This window comes from Platalea leucorodia (genome assembly GCF_965183815.1).
Source record: "Platalea leucorodia genome assembly, chromosome: 16".
NCBI lineage: Eukaryota > Metazoa > Chordata > Aves > Pelecaniformes > Threskiornithidae > Platalea > Platalea leucorodia.
In genome coordinates, this window is record NC_138838.1 from 7,099,454 (window position 1) to 7,111,990 (window position 12,537).

The window sequence follows — 12,537 nt, forward strand, 5'->3', positions numbered from 1 at the left end:
CTTGTGACTCCGCTTTTTCTTTTGGCTCTCTGAATAGGCATCAGCTTACCAGGAGCCCTTTATTTCTGAAGTAATTTCCATTAATCACTCACCATACACCACTTTAAACAGAAGCTGACAGACTGTGGGATGTCTAACACCACCGCAGCATCTCCCAACTTAAATAAAGCCTGAAATGAAGGGCAGCTCAAGAGGCGAAAGGAACAGGGAGATTTCTAAGTAGCAGACAAGTAAACTTCTTCAAACTGTTCCCAAGCATTGCAATGTTCTTATACAGATACCTGCAAACCTTAAATAAAAGCAGGGACGCAGTACCATTTGAGCCATCCACACTTCATTATATCTGCTCACAAAAAAAGTAAATAAAAGGTAACACAGTAACCTGCATCATCTTGAAGCATCACCCTGCAGGTCTGCATTTGTGATTCCTCTGTACAGCTGCAAATTAACTTATTCTTTTAGCACCTTAAGGTGGCTTTCAGCTAAAGGAGATGTCAGTGCTTCACTTCAAAATGCATTTTAAGGAGTTTCTAACTCAACATAAAAACCCTGCAAAGTTTTGCTGGCTAAGACTCAGACTGGAAACACATTAAATAAAGTTTTAATTTTCAAGAGCTTGAACTCTGAAGAGTAGAGATTCCAGATGTGTTTATCCCTGCAAAAGTCAGGTGCTAAATTTCATGAGAATTAGCACTTTAGGCAGTTTGGCAGCCCGTTTTCAGTGGTTAACTCAGGTCTTCGTATTTCCTAAAAGCATGCAAACCCCTTTAAAAACCACACATTAAAGCAGAAAGACCAACGGAGTACTAAATACTGCTGAGTATCACAGACCCAGAGAAGTCTCTAACAAGAACAGAGTGTACTTTAGGGAAAACGCTCTTAAACAGCTTTTAAAAAGGCTCTAGAACAGCTATTTGCTTAATTTCAAGCTAGAGAGCCTCTCGTAAAACATTTCATGATGTACTTGCAGGAACCAAGGACAAAAAAAGTCAGCAGCATTACAACAGCGTCAAGGTTTTGCTCTGGTGACCGTGCTGGGAAGCTCGGTGATGCCCTGCCCCATCTCCCCCACGTCCTGCCGTGATGCTGCTCTCCGAAACGCGGGCTCCTCGCCTTGCTCGCCGGCCCTGGCGCGCGGAGGGACAGCTCGGCAAGGCGCGCCGGCCCGGCTCCCGCGCACCCGCCGAACGCGCCATCGTGCAGCTCTGCATGGGCGTTCGTTCCGCGCTTGTCACCCCTGCTTGTTAACCAGGCACATGAATACTCCTCCGATTGCTGTCTTAGAACTTTCTCATCGTGGCAAACCCAACGGGAGGGCTAGAAACGGTGCTGACAAATTATTTGTTTTTATTTAGACTAACTGGCTTTCGGTTTTTGCAACACAGAGGAATGCAGCTGTTCCACTTCGCATTTGTTTTTTGATTTCTCCATCTCTTTTTCAAAGCAAATAAAGGAAAAAAAAAACACCCAACCCTAACAATAACAACAACAAAGCAGCCAGTAACAAACTCTTCACACGCCACCACACAATGAGCCTTGAAAAAAAAGAAAAGAAAAAACAATTCTCCGTGCATTTTAATCCAGCATTGAGTTGTAAAAAGCAAGCAGAAGACTAACAGACAAAGTTTTAGAGCACAAAGTTAAGACTAACTATGTACCTTTGTGCCAATGAGGCTCCCCTTAAATTATGACCTGACAAAAGTAAATTTATCATTTGCTAATCAAAATGGCCCTCCTCCAGTCCCACCTGCCGTTGGGAGTCTCTCACGAAACATCGGCAGTACACCCAGAATACGGCTGCCCGTGCCCATCCGTCGGCCACCATCTCGACGAGCCAGAGGTGGCTGAGCCAAGACGCAGGCTTTGCCCACTCCAAAGCATCCCGTTAGGACGCCGTAAGAACGGAGGCTGCAGGGCAACGAGAGGCTCAGACAAGTAAATTTGTTCCCTTCACGCTGGCGAACAAAGCGCAGGGAGAGTGGAAATACAGCACAGTTCATTGTACACGGTAACTCTGGTGTGCAGACAATTAAGTCTAAGCTCAACTCATCTCAACAGTCCTCTGCAGGGGCGGGGGTCCCAACCCGGCCTGGGCACTTCGAGACAGCACTGGACCAAGGGATGAACTTTCTCAGATTCATCTCTGTGCCTCCGCAAGAGCCATACCACTAAATTCAGCTGTAACAAATCTGCACTTTCCCAGTGAAAAGCTGGAAGTTTAACAGAGTGAACTAAACGCAGAACTGCGGAGTTACTGGGGAGATCCCAGGCAGGAGAAAGCCCAGGCTGGTGGGACAATATGGACCTCATTAAGCCATTGTGAGAAGTGTGTGAACAAACTAAGGACTTCACTACTAAGTGACAAAGATCATTTGTTTAAAAGAAAGGACTAAATCATTTCTGGTTCAGCAGTCTGTGGATTTAGCCTACTTGTAACAAAGGTGTTTTGAGAAAAAGCATACTTCTTAAATGGCTTATTACAAATAAACCCAGAGACCCCAACAGGCTGAATACAATGTTGATGAGGGCCAGATAAGTACGGGATAAAGAGGAAAATGCACTGACCGAGGAGCCTGTGGCCTTAATATACCTAGAAATGCCCAAATTTGAAAAGCTGCCAATGCCAAGAAGGGCCAACCCCACACGGAAGGCTCACGGGCTGGATTCCTCTATCACTCCCGGCCTTTGTGAACACTGGGGTACAGCTTAATTTTATCATTCGTCTCTACAGGTTTTTCCTTCCCCAGCCTCAATCAGTTGCAGGCTACGTCCTTGAACCAGAAGGCTCCTCTCTGTCCCAAAACACTTGGCTAATCCTACACGATACAGCAATAGGTGCCTGCAGAACAACCACTGCCAGTCTCCAGTCACTCCCAAGCTGCTGAATTAAAGCTCTGGCCCGGGTGCATACGCAAAGCAAAAGGGTGTCTTCCGAATACTTCGGCAAAAGCACAAGCATTCAGAATTAATGACAGCAGTGAATTTTACTCCATGTTTGTGGAAACAGAGCCTTCAGCCAGCTGCTACGAAACACCACGTCTGGAAACTCAAGTTGCAGATTTGCTCTGTACACATTACATCCATTACACTGGAGAAAAAATATTTGCTGAACTAGTTTTAAGCCCATACGGGCTGATAATTTAAATGCTGTTTGTCAGACCGATGCAGAGGAGACAGCAACTCTTCAGAGCCTACTGCAGAACAGGATGCAGAATTTTAAACTTTCTCTGACCCCACAAACACTAGTCAGAAGCAACATTTCAAGAAAGTTAGCCTGAAGTTGTTTAAAAAACAATGAAGTAATATTTTAGCCAAGGGCTCTGTGATAAAGGCGTAAGGAAGTACAGTCCTGCAAAAAAATCCCAGCCAGCCTATTCACTGGCCCCAAAAGGTCCTTTTCTGCTGATAATCTCAGTCGGGTCCTTCTGCTTTGTAGTCTGTAGAAAAATCCCAAGCATTTCCAGAGACAGGAACATCTGCAGAAGTTTCAAGAAAACACAGAATCTCAGAGGCAACCTCTACCATTCACAGCCTTTTAAAACATGAACTTGGCAGCCCAGCAGCGTGGGCTTCCTAACTAAAACATATTGCTTAAAAACTGGTGGTGGCGTGGGGGTTTTGTCCTTGAAACACTAGTTTGCTACTCAAGTTTTGATTTTATGTCTGATAACCATCTCTGTCTCTCTTCCCTACCAGGAAGGATCGGTGAGACAAATACCCACAGCTTCCAAGGGAATAAAAGGAAAAGCCAAACAGGAAAAGTAGGTATGAACAATACAGCCCTCGCTTAGTTAATGATCAACTTTGGAGCACGCAGCATACTACTTTTACCCAATTACCACAACTTATTTGCATAGAGTTTCTAATAATCAGTGGGTAGCAAGAGGCCTTGTTACGCACTGCATTTGTGTTACTGCAATCAGCAAAGAAATAAAAAAGATGAGAAATCCCCAACGACTCGCTCAGTCAACAGGAAGCCCATCCACCGTGCCGGGGGAGCTCAGCTGCGCGGAGGGATGGGCAGGAAGGGTAAGGGGTCAAGTTCCCCTGCCTGCACGTTCCCATCGCGTCCTTGATGGACCAGGCTGCCTTCTGCAGTCGTACAAACCCTGAGGACATAATACACACTTGGTTGGAAAGCAGCGCTGCTATAGTCCGTACTGATCCTACCAGCCTCTACAAGAGATGAGGAGCTAATCAAGTTGTTTCTGTATTTCGAGCACCTCCAACCAGAGCGACCCTCAGCTCATAAGGCGACTTCAACTAGAGCTGATAGAAGTAACTGGAATCACTCTGCTGATCTTCCAGTCTTTTGAGCAGCTGTTTCCAAGCATCTCCTCGTCAACTTTTAAGTATCATTGACTCTCAGCACAATAGTAAAATGCTCACAAAGGCGCAGCACTTACAATGGTACAGCAGCAATTAAAGATTTCCAATAACACGCTGCTTGGAGGATTGCCGTCTGATTGCTGAGCGGTCAAGGTTTTTGGTAGCAATAACACTGTGAGCAGATATAAAGGTTGTAGCGTTTCCCATATGATAAATAAATAAATAAGCAGCTCTCCAAACAAAGGCAACAGCAGCCACACACCCACCTAAGTTCCTGACTTGGCACTTGGCATAATTTAAAATTAGATAGTCATGAAATTTCGTAGCAGAAAGGCCATGGCCTCATGACAAAGGTAAATGCAAGGGGTGGGGGAGGACAAGGGCCAAGGCAGGCTGGGCACAAAGACAGGCTGCAGCCAAGGAGGAGGCAACACAATGAGCCTGAATTACCTGGTGGTGTAATTTAGCATACAGTTTGTAATTACCTGCACAGCCTGTAACTTCCTCTTACGCCGTGAGGTGTTGTTTCTTCACACTACGCAGAAGGGTTGTCACTTACAAGAAAACTGATTGTGAGAGAGAGCAATAGGCCGCTAAGCCAAGCCTGCAAGAACATTTGTGGTACCTTTAACCTTTCACTGAAAATAATTCTGTTTAACTTGTGGGTTTTACTTCCTTTTTTTTTTTTTTTTTTTTTTAAGAGCTCCAAGATATACCCACAACACCATGAAGAAACTATCTATTCTAGCTCCTTTTTCCCCCCCCAAGTTTAAAATACCTATAAAAACTACCAGTTAACATCTTGTAATAGAAAACAGACTGGTATGAAGCAAGCATGAGAACCATGGAAAGTAGCAAACATATTCATGTTTTTAGATCCATCTGGCTCCCAAAGTGTTGGGAGGATGAAGTAGTAAACAGTGCTGGAGTGCTTTAACACATGCTCAACGTGAGCCCAGGGAGGGCTCTCACTGCCGCTTTGCAGAAAGGAAGCTGAGGCAGAGAGAAAAGTATTTAAACACCCAAAAAATGCACAAAAATGCCAGGGGGATGCAGGCACCAAAGCTCGGTGGTTAATTCTCAGGTTCGAAAGAAAGGCTGAGGACCCATCCGCATCTTCAGGCACCACTCCCTTGCTGGCCGCGGTCGTGCAGGAAGGATGTGGCGCAGGGAGCAAGAGCTGGGTCTTCCCAAATCCCAAGCGAGCGCCCTGATCGCAGGAAAATCCTGCTATCCTACCGAGATACGGAGGAAAACTGAGTGACAGAGGAATCTGGCATTATCACAGGGACATGGAAAAAACAATTCAGGGGCACTGACAATGAATGAGATCCCTAAAACTTGGCCGAAGGCAGAGGAAGCGACTGCAGGCAGGAAGAGCTGATCTACGGCAATTTCTCCAGGTTTCTTCTGTTAAAAACTCTTTGGTATTTGCAGACTGTCTGCAGTTCTGCTTTTTTCTATCTTTCCATCAGCTGCCTTAGAGTTTTAGTAGACCAAAGTAAATTTTGAATCCTACACACAAATAAACTAGTAAATCAGCAGAATTCCCACTAGGTTCAATGAGAGTAGCAAGACTTTCTGGAATGAGTTACAACTATAAATTCTGAGCATTTTGATAAACACAAGTCTCTCGGACATTGATTTGAATCCTTGTAAACCTGAAATGAATTAGACCCAGACCAGCTGACTACATTACTGACTAAAAGCGTCAACACAAGAGTAATTTCTGCTGATCTCTGAAAGTCAGAGCTGATTAGCCAAATACATCTACTAAAGAATACACTGAAACAGAAGTTTCTGATAACATTTGGGTCACTACTGCCCTTCCCATAAAACAACAAAACCTGGATTTTTAGGTCTGGCCCACGATGGACCAAGGGCATCCAATATTAATCAGCCTTTGCGAACTTGTAATTAGGAGTATAAACTTTAAAACAGGTCTGTATTATGCCAGCCCAAAAGCCACAGCACCGTCCTCATTGAGAATGCTATCAAAATATTAAGCCAGCGCTCAGCCTTGTGCGAACATTTATGCGTGGGCCAAAAGCTCTGTCATTCTCATGCTTATTAATCTTTCCTTCCAGGAGGCAAAGGACAGCCTAAGCTCCTCTGATAACTCAGTTATCTCTCTCTCCCCAGAAAAGGAAAGGGTGGTCCTTCCAACCAAGTGGCAATTTAAACTACTACTAGATACAAGACCGCAGGGCTCCCAGCAACTCAGGGAGCAGACGAGCAATATTTCCCCTTTCTTTTCATCCCTTTCCGTACAGTCTCAAGCTGTGGGTGAAGTGTTTGAGCAGCGTATAAAACAAACATCTTAAAAGCACTTAAAATTGTTACCTAGCTACCTAAGATCACTTGGTAAACCATCTTGAGACATAAGGAAATGTTTCAGCCTATAGTAGGTTGGGTTTTTTCCCACAATTCCAGAATTACTGCGACTTCCCAAAGTCCAGGGCATATCCAATTTGCATCCTTGCTTCCGCAGAACAGTTCAGGTTTATCACTGTTAAACCTACGTTATCAGCAACCACAGGGAAAGCCATCATGTTTACAGGCAACACCGTGAGCGGAAAAAATGACTAATTACAAGTATTTTGGGTAGAGTATGAAAGGCTGAGAGAGACTTAACTAAACTGATTCGCAAATACAGCGGTGATTGCTTATACTCAAAAAAGAGGCCACGGAGTCCAGGGACTTATTTCCATACAAGCAGAAGCAGGGATATCTACTAAAGACCTCATAAGTGCAAGGCAGCTCAATTTCTAGCAGGAGCTTCTTGCAACAAGAACCCAGTTCCAGGTGGGACTCAGCATTTTATCCTACTATCTTTAAGCCTTTCATGATGTTTCCAAGAGATGAAACAGCGTTGGCTTCTTTAAAGAAATAACAAGCATGACTAGACCGAAGCCTTATCTACCACCCCATAGCAGCCATTTCCCTCCTTAATCCCTCCAGCCAAACCCCACCACTCAGGCAGTCACTGTTAATTGTCTACAAATTAAATGATTATTTTTATCTGCATTTCAAAGGGGGGTGTGCAGCTGGAGAGACTGATTTTTCAAACGGCTTAGCACGGGGCACAGAGACACTCACTCTGCACTTTACAGCTGCCCAAGACTGACAGTACTTAAAAATTGGCATCAGCTCACGTCTCTCCCTCATGACCTGCAGGTCCGGAGTGTAAGGTCTCAGTCCTGCTCCTACTGCACCGACCGGCGGGGGGGGGGGGGGAGCATAACCCCAAATCTGCAGCCCCTATCTGCCACCTTGTGATAAACCAAAACAAGAGATCAAATAAAGGGGCTAATCCCCACTTTAAGCGAGGGCCAAGGTACACGGCCATAGGACGCCCGCACCTCGCTACCCACGCACGGTCTGCGGGGGCGGCGGGGGGAGCCGCAGCCCGGCCCCGGGCACGGAACGGGGGCACCGGCGGCTCCGACGAGAGGACGGGCAGAGCCGAGCTTCCCCGGGCAGTTACAGCGTAACACCGAGCGAAGCGCTTAGCCGAGATTCAGAGTTTCTGCAGGGAAGAGAAAGGCGAACCGGCGGCACCGGAGACGCGGGCAGCCCTGCGGTGCCGGTGCCCGCCGCAGCCCCGCTCCCGCCGGCCGCCTCCCGGTGCGGTACCGGCTCGGCGGCCAGGGGAAAAGTTTGCCCGAAGGAAACCTGCGGCGGAGCCAACTACCGAGAGCGGGGAAAGCGCGGCCGCCCGGCAGACGGGGGAGGCAGGGCAGGCGGGGGGGAGAGGCGCCGGCCGGTGCCGGTCTCTCCCGGTACTCACAGCTGGGCGATGGCGCCCTGGGAGATGACGGCGTTGTCGGAGAAGTAGGGGATCATCGCGGCTGCCCGCGGAGGCGGCCGCCCAGCCCCGCGGCATGGGCAGCAGCCGCCGCCGCTCTGCCCCGCGGCCGCCGCGCTCCGGCCGCCCCCCGCCGCCCGCCCAGTGCGCAGGAGCGGCCCCGGCGGCGGGGCGGCCCCGGTACCGGCCCCGGCCCGGCCCCGCCCCCGCACGTGGCGGCGCGGGGCCGCGGGGAGCCCGCCCCGGCCCCTGAGGGAAGGGGGCACGGCCGCGGCGGCTTCTGCTTGCTGGGGGTGGTCGGTTGGGGGTTTTGCCCCCCTTTTCCCCCAGGATCTAGGCCAGAGAAGGCGTCGAAAGCCGCAAACTCCGAAGCCGGGTTGGAAGCAGCACATCAAAAGATTTTTTTGCAAAAGGCAGGCAGCGACAACTCGGGTGCTTAGGAAACGACCTTAATTTCTCTCCTGCAGGAGACGGGGGAAATAGTTCTTGGCAATAACTTTCATATGCAGAGAGTCGACAACTCCTTTTCTGCCAAAGGAGAGGAGAAGCAGCTGCCTTTTAATGCTATTTAATCTTTAGCTCCATCGCCCCTCAGGAGAAAAGGAAGAAAGGAAGTTCTTTAGAACAAAAATCTTGTCCTCTGGCTGCTGGGAATTCAGATGCGGCCGCGCAAGGGAATAACATCACGCAGTTTTCCAGTGGGGAGAGGCGGGGGGGCAGCTTGCTTAATCCGGTCCTGCACACAGGACAGGCCCAACGCAGAAACCTATTCCAGATCTGCATTCTCCAGCCCTTACGCCCAGCAGCAGTTTAACTAAGGAGTGTGGGAAAACAACCGAGAAACCTTGGAGGCTAGCTCAGTTTTCTGTTTCCCAGAGGAATGCAGGACATCCCAGCTCGAGGGACACAAATAAGATACTGTTCTTAGGTAGTCTGGTGCGGATGGCACATGCTCGGACCCAGTAACAAGGCACAAGTGAGCTGGCAGGGGAAGATGTAAGTTTAAACACATGTACTTATTAATGCCACCTATTCAATAGCAAAAAACTACTGCCAGGGCATCACTGCAGAACTGCCCCTATCATCACAGCAGAGCTAGAAGCCAAAAGAAAGCTTCGTCTAGGGTTTATTCCCAACTATTAACGAAAACTTTCAGAGAAGCAGAGAAGGGTTTAAAAAAATAACACGGCGCGATAGCAACTGCTTCAGGTTTGAGACTTCACAGGAGCAAGCCAGACACTTGTCTGAAAGGTCCCAACCACCCCCCCTTCAGGGACTCCCAGAGAAAAGGACAAAGCGGGAGAATTTGTGATTCTGCAAGTTTTGCTAGAATATGGTTCGGTGGCATTAATTTAAGCAATGTCATATTATATAGCCAAGAGCACATCTCTGGTAATGCTTCCTCACAGCTGTAAAGAAAATGCAGTGCCAGCCTGCTGCAGTGCCAAAAAAAATCATTTTGTTAGGCAGAAATGAAGTCAGTTGCAAGAAGCGATGGAAAAATCAGGACATGAGAGAAATGGAGGGTAACTCAATCCTTCCAGAGGTCAAGAGACTGGCAAGAATCTCATACTCAGTAGTAACACATACCACACATTCATAGACTGAAAAACAAACCCAGAACTTCTGTTCTATTCTAATTAATAACTTAAGGGCTTTATTCAAGCGTTGTAGAAGACTAAGTGCGCTTAGATATTGTTCAGACAGATGTCAGATTTCTTACATGCAACTAACATTAGAAAGGCAAGCCCTTAAAAACTGCTAAAAACAAGTGCAGTGATTAACTACAAGCAATACTCTTAAAGCAGCTACTCATAACATACGGATAATAGATTTGTAAATGAATTAGCCCTGGATTAATACAACCGTGCACTGCATCTCCATGTGCTAGGAGACCAACAATGACAGAAATATCCCAGCTTTTTTCTTTTTGAATCTTTAGAAAACAGGAGTAGGAAATCCTCAAGGAAGTTCATACATTGAAATCTGCACTAAGAAAAGGTATTTGAACCTGGTTTTGTTGCCATAAAGACTGAAATACCAGCCTGAGACTGACACTGCCTTCAGGCTCCACGTCAGTGAGATTAGCATTTCAGTTCCCACTGTCCGTTTGTATAGCATGTGTTATTTTTATATTCTGCTTTTTAAAATCAGACTTACGGAACAACCCTGTTTCTTTGTCAAAGTTGCATCCTGCATTTAGACACGAGCAGAAGTATTGACCCCATAACCTGATCTCTCAGCACACAGGGGCAAGGGGCAGGCAGAAAGAAGGGGCTTCGAGGGGATGCACAACAAGATGGAGTTGAAGGCAGCAGATCACAAGAGAGCCAAGAAACCGCTCCTTGCTGGAAGCAGGTGCACTCTGCTGGGACAAATACGTAAAGAATTCAAAGTGCACAAAATTGCAGCGATGACAGGTAGCAGTCTAAATCACCACCGTGCTGCAATAGAGCATGTGAGCACAGCCATTAATCACAGTATGACAAGATGTAAATAAGTCTGTCTGGGCTCTCAAGTGCTTCCCAGCCCAGGGCACGACATTACACTTTGCTGCGGGGAAAAGGGCACTGCCTGCCCGAGTTTTCAGTCGGCATTTCGCGCTTCCCAGGAGGTCACAGGATTAGCAGGGCCACGCGCCTGCTGCAGAGGCAAGTGGTAAACAACACCGCATCTGCGCTCCGTGCAACACGACCCTTGTTGGGCAGCAGGATTTCATTTAACCTTTGAACACCACCCAGACTAATAAACTACAGTTACATACATCAGGCAAGACACACCGTAAAAAAACCCATCCCAAAACCTTTGCAAAGCTAAGCCAGCTACTCTCCGGCAGCTAGAACCAGTTACGGGAGCACTATGGGAAACACCTACCGCGAAGAGTGCTAAGGACGCCTGGCCAGGCACTGCAGGAGGAGGGAACAGAGGGAATGCCCGCCAGAGCTGCTTCTGGAGAGAAGTTTAAGGGGGTGGACGGAGAACATGCATGCACAAATCTCTTGTATTGACTTGCAGTGTTCTGTCTGGCAGACAACAAGGCTGAAAAATACATGGTTTATTCCTACAATCATCATCTCCCCCCGTGTCTGTATCTCAAAGCTATACAGTCACCGTAGCTTGTACCAGTAACTTCAGCTGCCTTACTTTCTCTGTGCATTTAACACATTTTGATCTTGCAGTGATGTAATAGAGCAATTTTGTGTCCTGCACGGGGCTAGCAGCTTGCAAATGGGATTCTCCTTGTACAGCTGAGGCCTCAGTACGTAGGTCACCAGTAAAAATGCATGAAGCACTCTAGTCAGGTTTTGCATTAGCATGCACAGATTTGACACTTGCAGAAAGCATGCTTACAGCTGGACACGGAGTCCTGTAGTGTACATAGTACACATGCAAAGAGGGCATTAATCAAGCCGATGTTTCCATCCAAGATCAACAGCTTAAGGCTGAATTGCTGCTTCTTGTCAGACCACACAAAGGTGTGGGTGTCACCATATTCCACCCACTCCTATCCCACAGGGGTTTGCTGAGTGTCTGCTCACATGCTAAGATGATTAAATCTGGAGCACAGATTAGGCATGTTGAATTCTTAGCTTACACTGGGGCCTGGTGACCTCTTTTCATTTCAGAATATATGTCTGCCAGCCAGACTCCTCTCTGGTCCTCTCAGTTCTCTCCTGAAGAGCCCTAAAGACAACGATATATTGCCATAGTCTCTCTAGAAACTTATTCCTGTGGGTATGAAGGGTTGGGTATTATTTTAAGTCCGTTTGGACTGAAGTCCAGGTACTCTCTGCAAAAGCAAGGAATGTTGTTCTCTTCTTCCAACACAGCAGGGTAAACCTGTGGAAGGTACTACAGCTGTAACGTTAGTCATGCTCAAGGTACAGGGAACAGTGGGATGTTGTCAGGCCTAGGAACTTTGGCCTCCATCTATTAGCATCAGTGTAACAGATAAGGCAATGCAGAACCCGGACCCACGTTTTCAGGGGATTATGAAAAAAACCTGAAAAGCTGCTGCGTTAGGCAAACAAACCTCCCCCTCGCCACCATCACATCCTCTCCCCACCGAGCGGTGAGCTACGGCAGTGCCTGCTCAGCCACCTTTACTGCGCATCGGCAAAGTTTGTTCTTCACTGCTGGGCAGCTGTTTCCGGTGTCGTTTATGAAAAATTACAGAATTTTGAAAACAACACGTCGCTGCCCACAGCCGAGCACTGGAGCCTTGCACATGCACCGCCGGAGAGAGCAGAGGCACCAAGTTCATTTCCGTGTGCAGAGGTGGGGCCGAGGGCTTTGTTTTTCTCACTGGCAGCTATCCTCAATCTTTCCCCACAAAGACAGCTGTTTCAGCATCAGGTCTGATGGGGAAAAAGCATCCTAAGGGGTAGATTTGAAGAATA

General features: G+C 47.5%; 1 protein-coding gene across 3 annotated transcripts in view; it reads right to left on the reverse strand.

The window, feature by feature from the left end:
- The window catches only part of SSH2 (slingshot protein phosphatase 2), a 104,074-nt gene that overhangs the window by 48,333 nt on the left and 43,204 nt on the right, over positions 1 to 12,537 (reverse strand). The window contains exon 1 of one of the 3 annotated variants that reach the window (XM_082328426.1): positions 8,120 to 8,248. The exons of the other annotated variants lie outside the window; for them this stretch is intronic. Within the exon in view, the coding sequence (XP_082184552.1) occupies positions 8,120 to 8,175 (56 nt within the window). The 5' untranslated portion in view covers positions 8,176 to 8,248. Of the gene's footprint in view, positions 1 to 8,119; positions 8,249 to 12,537 lie in introns of those variants that run through there. 3 annotated transcript variants of the gene reach the window in all.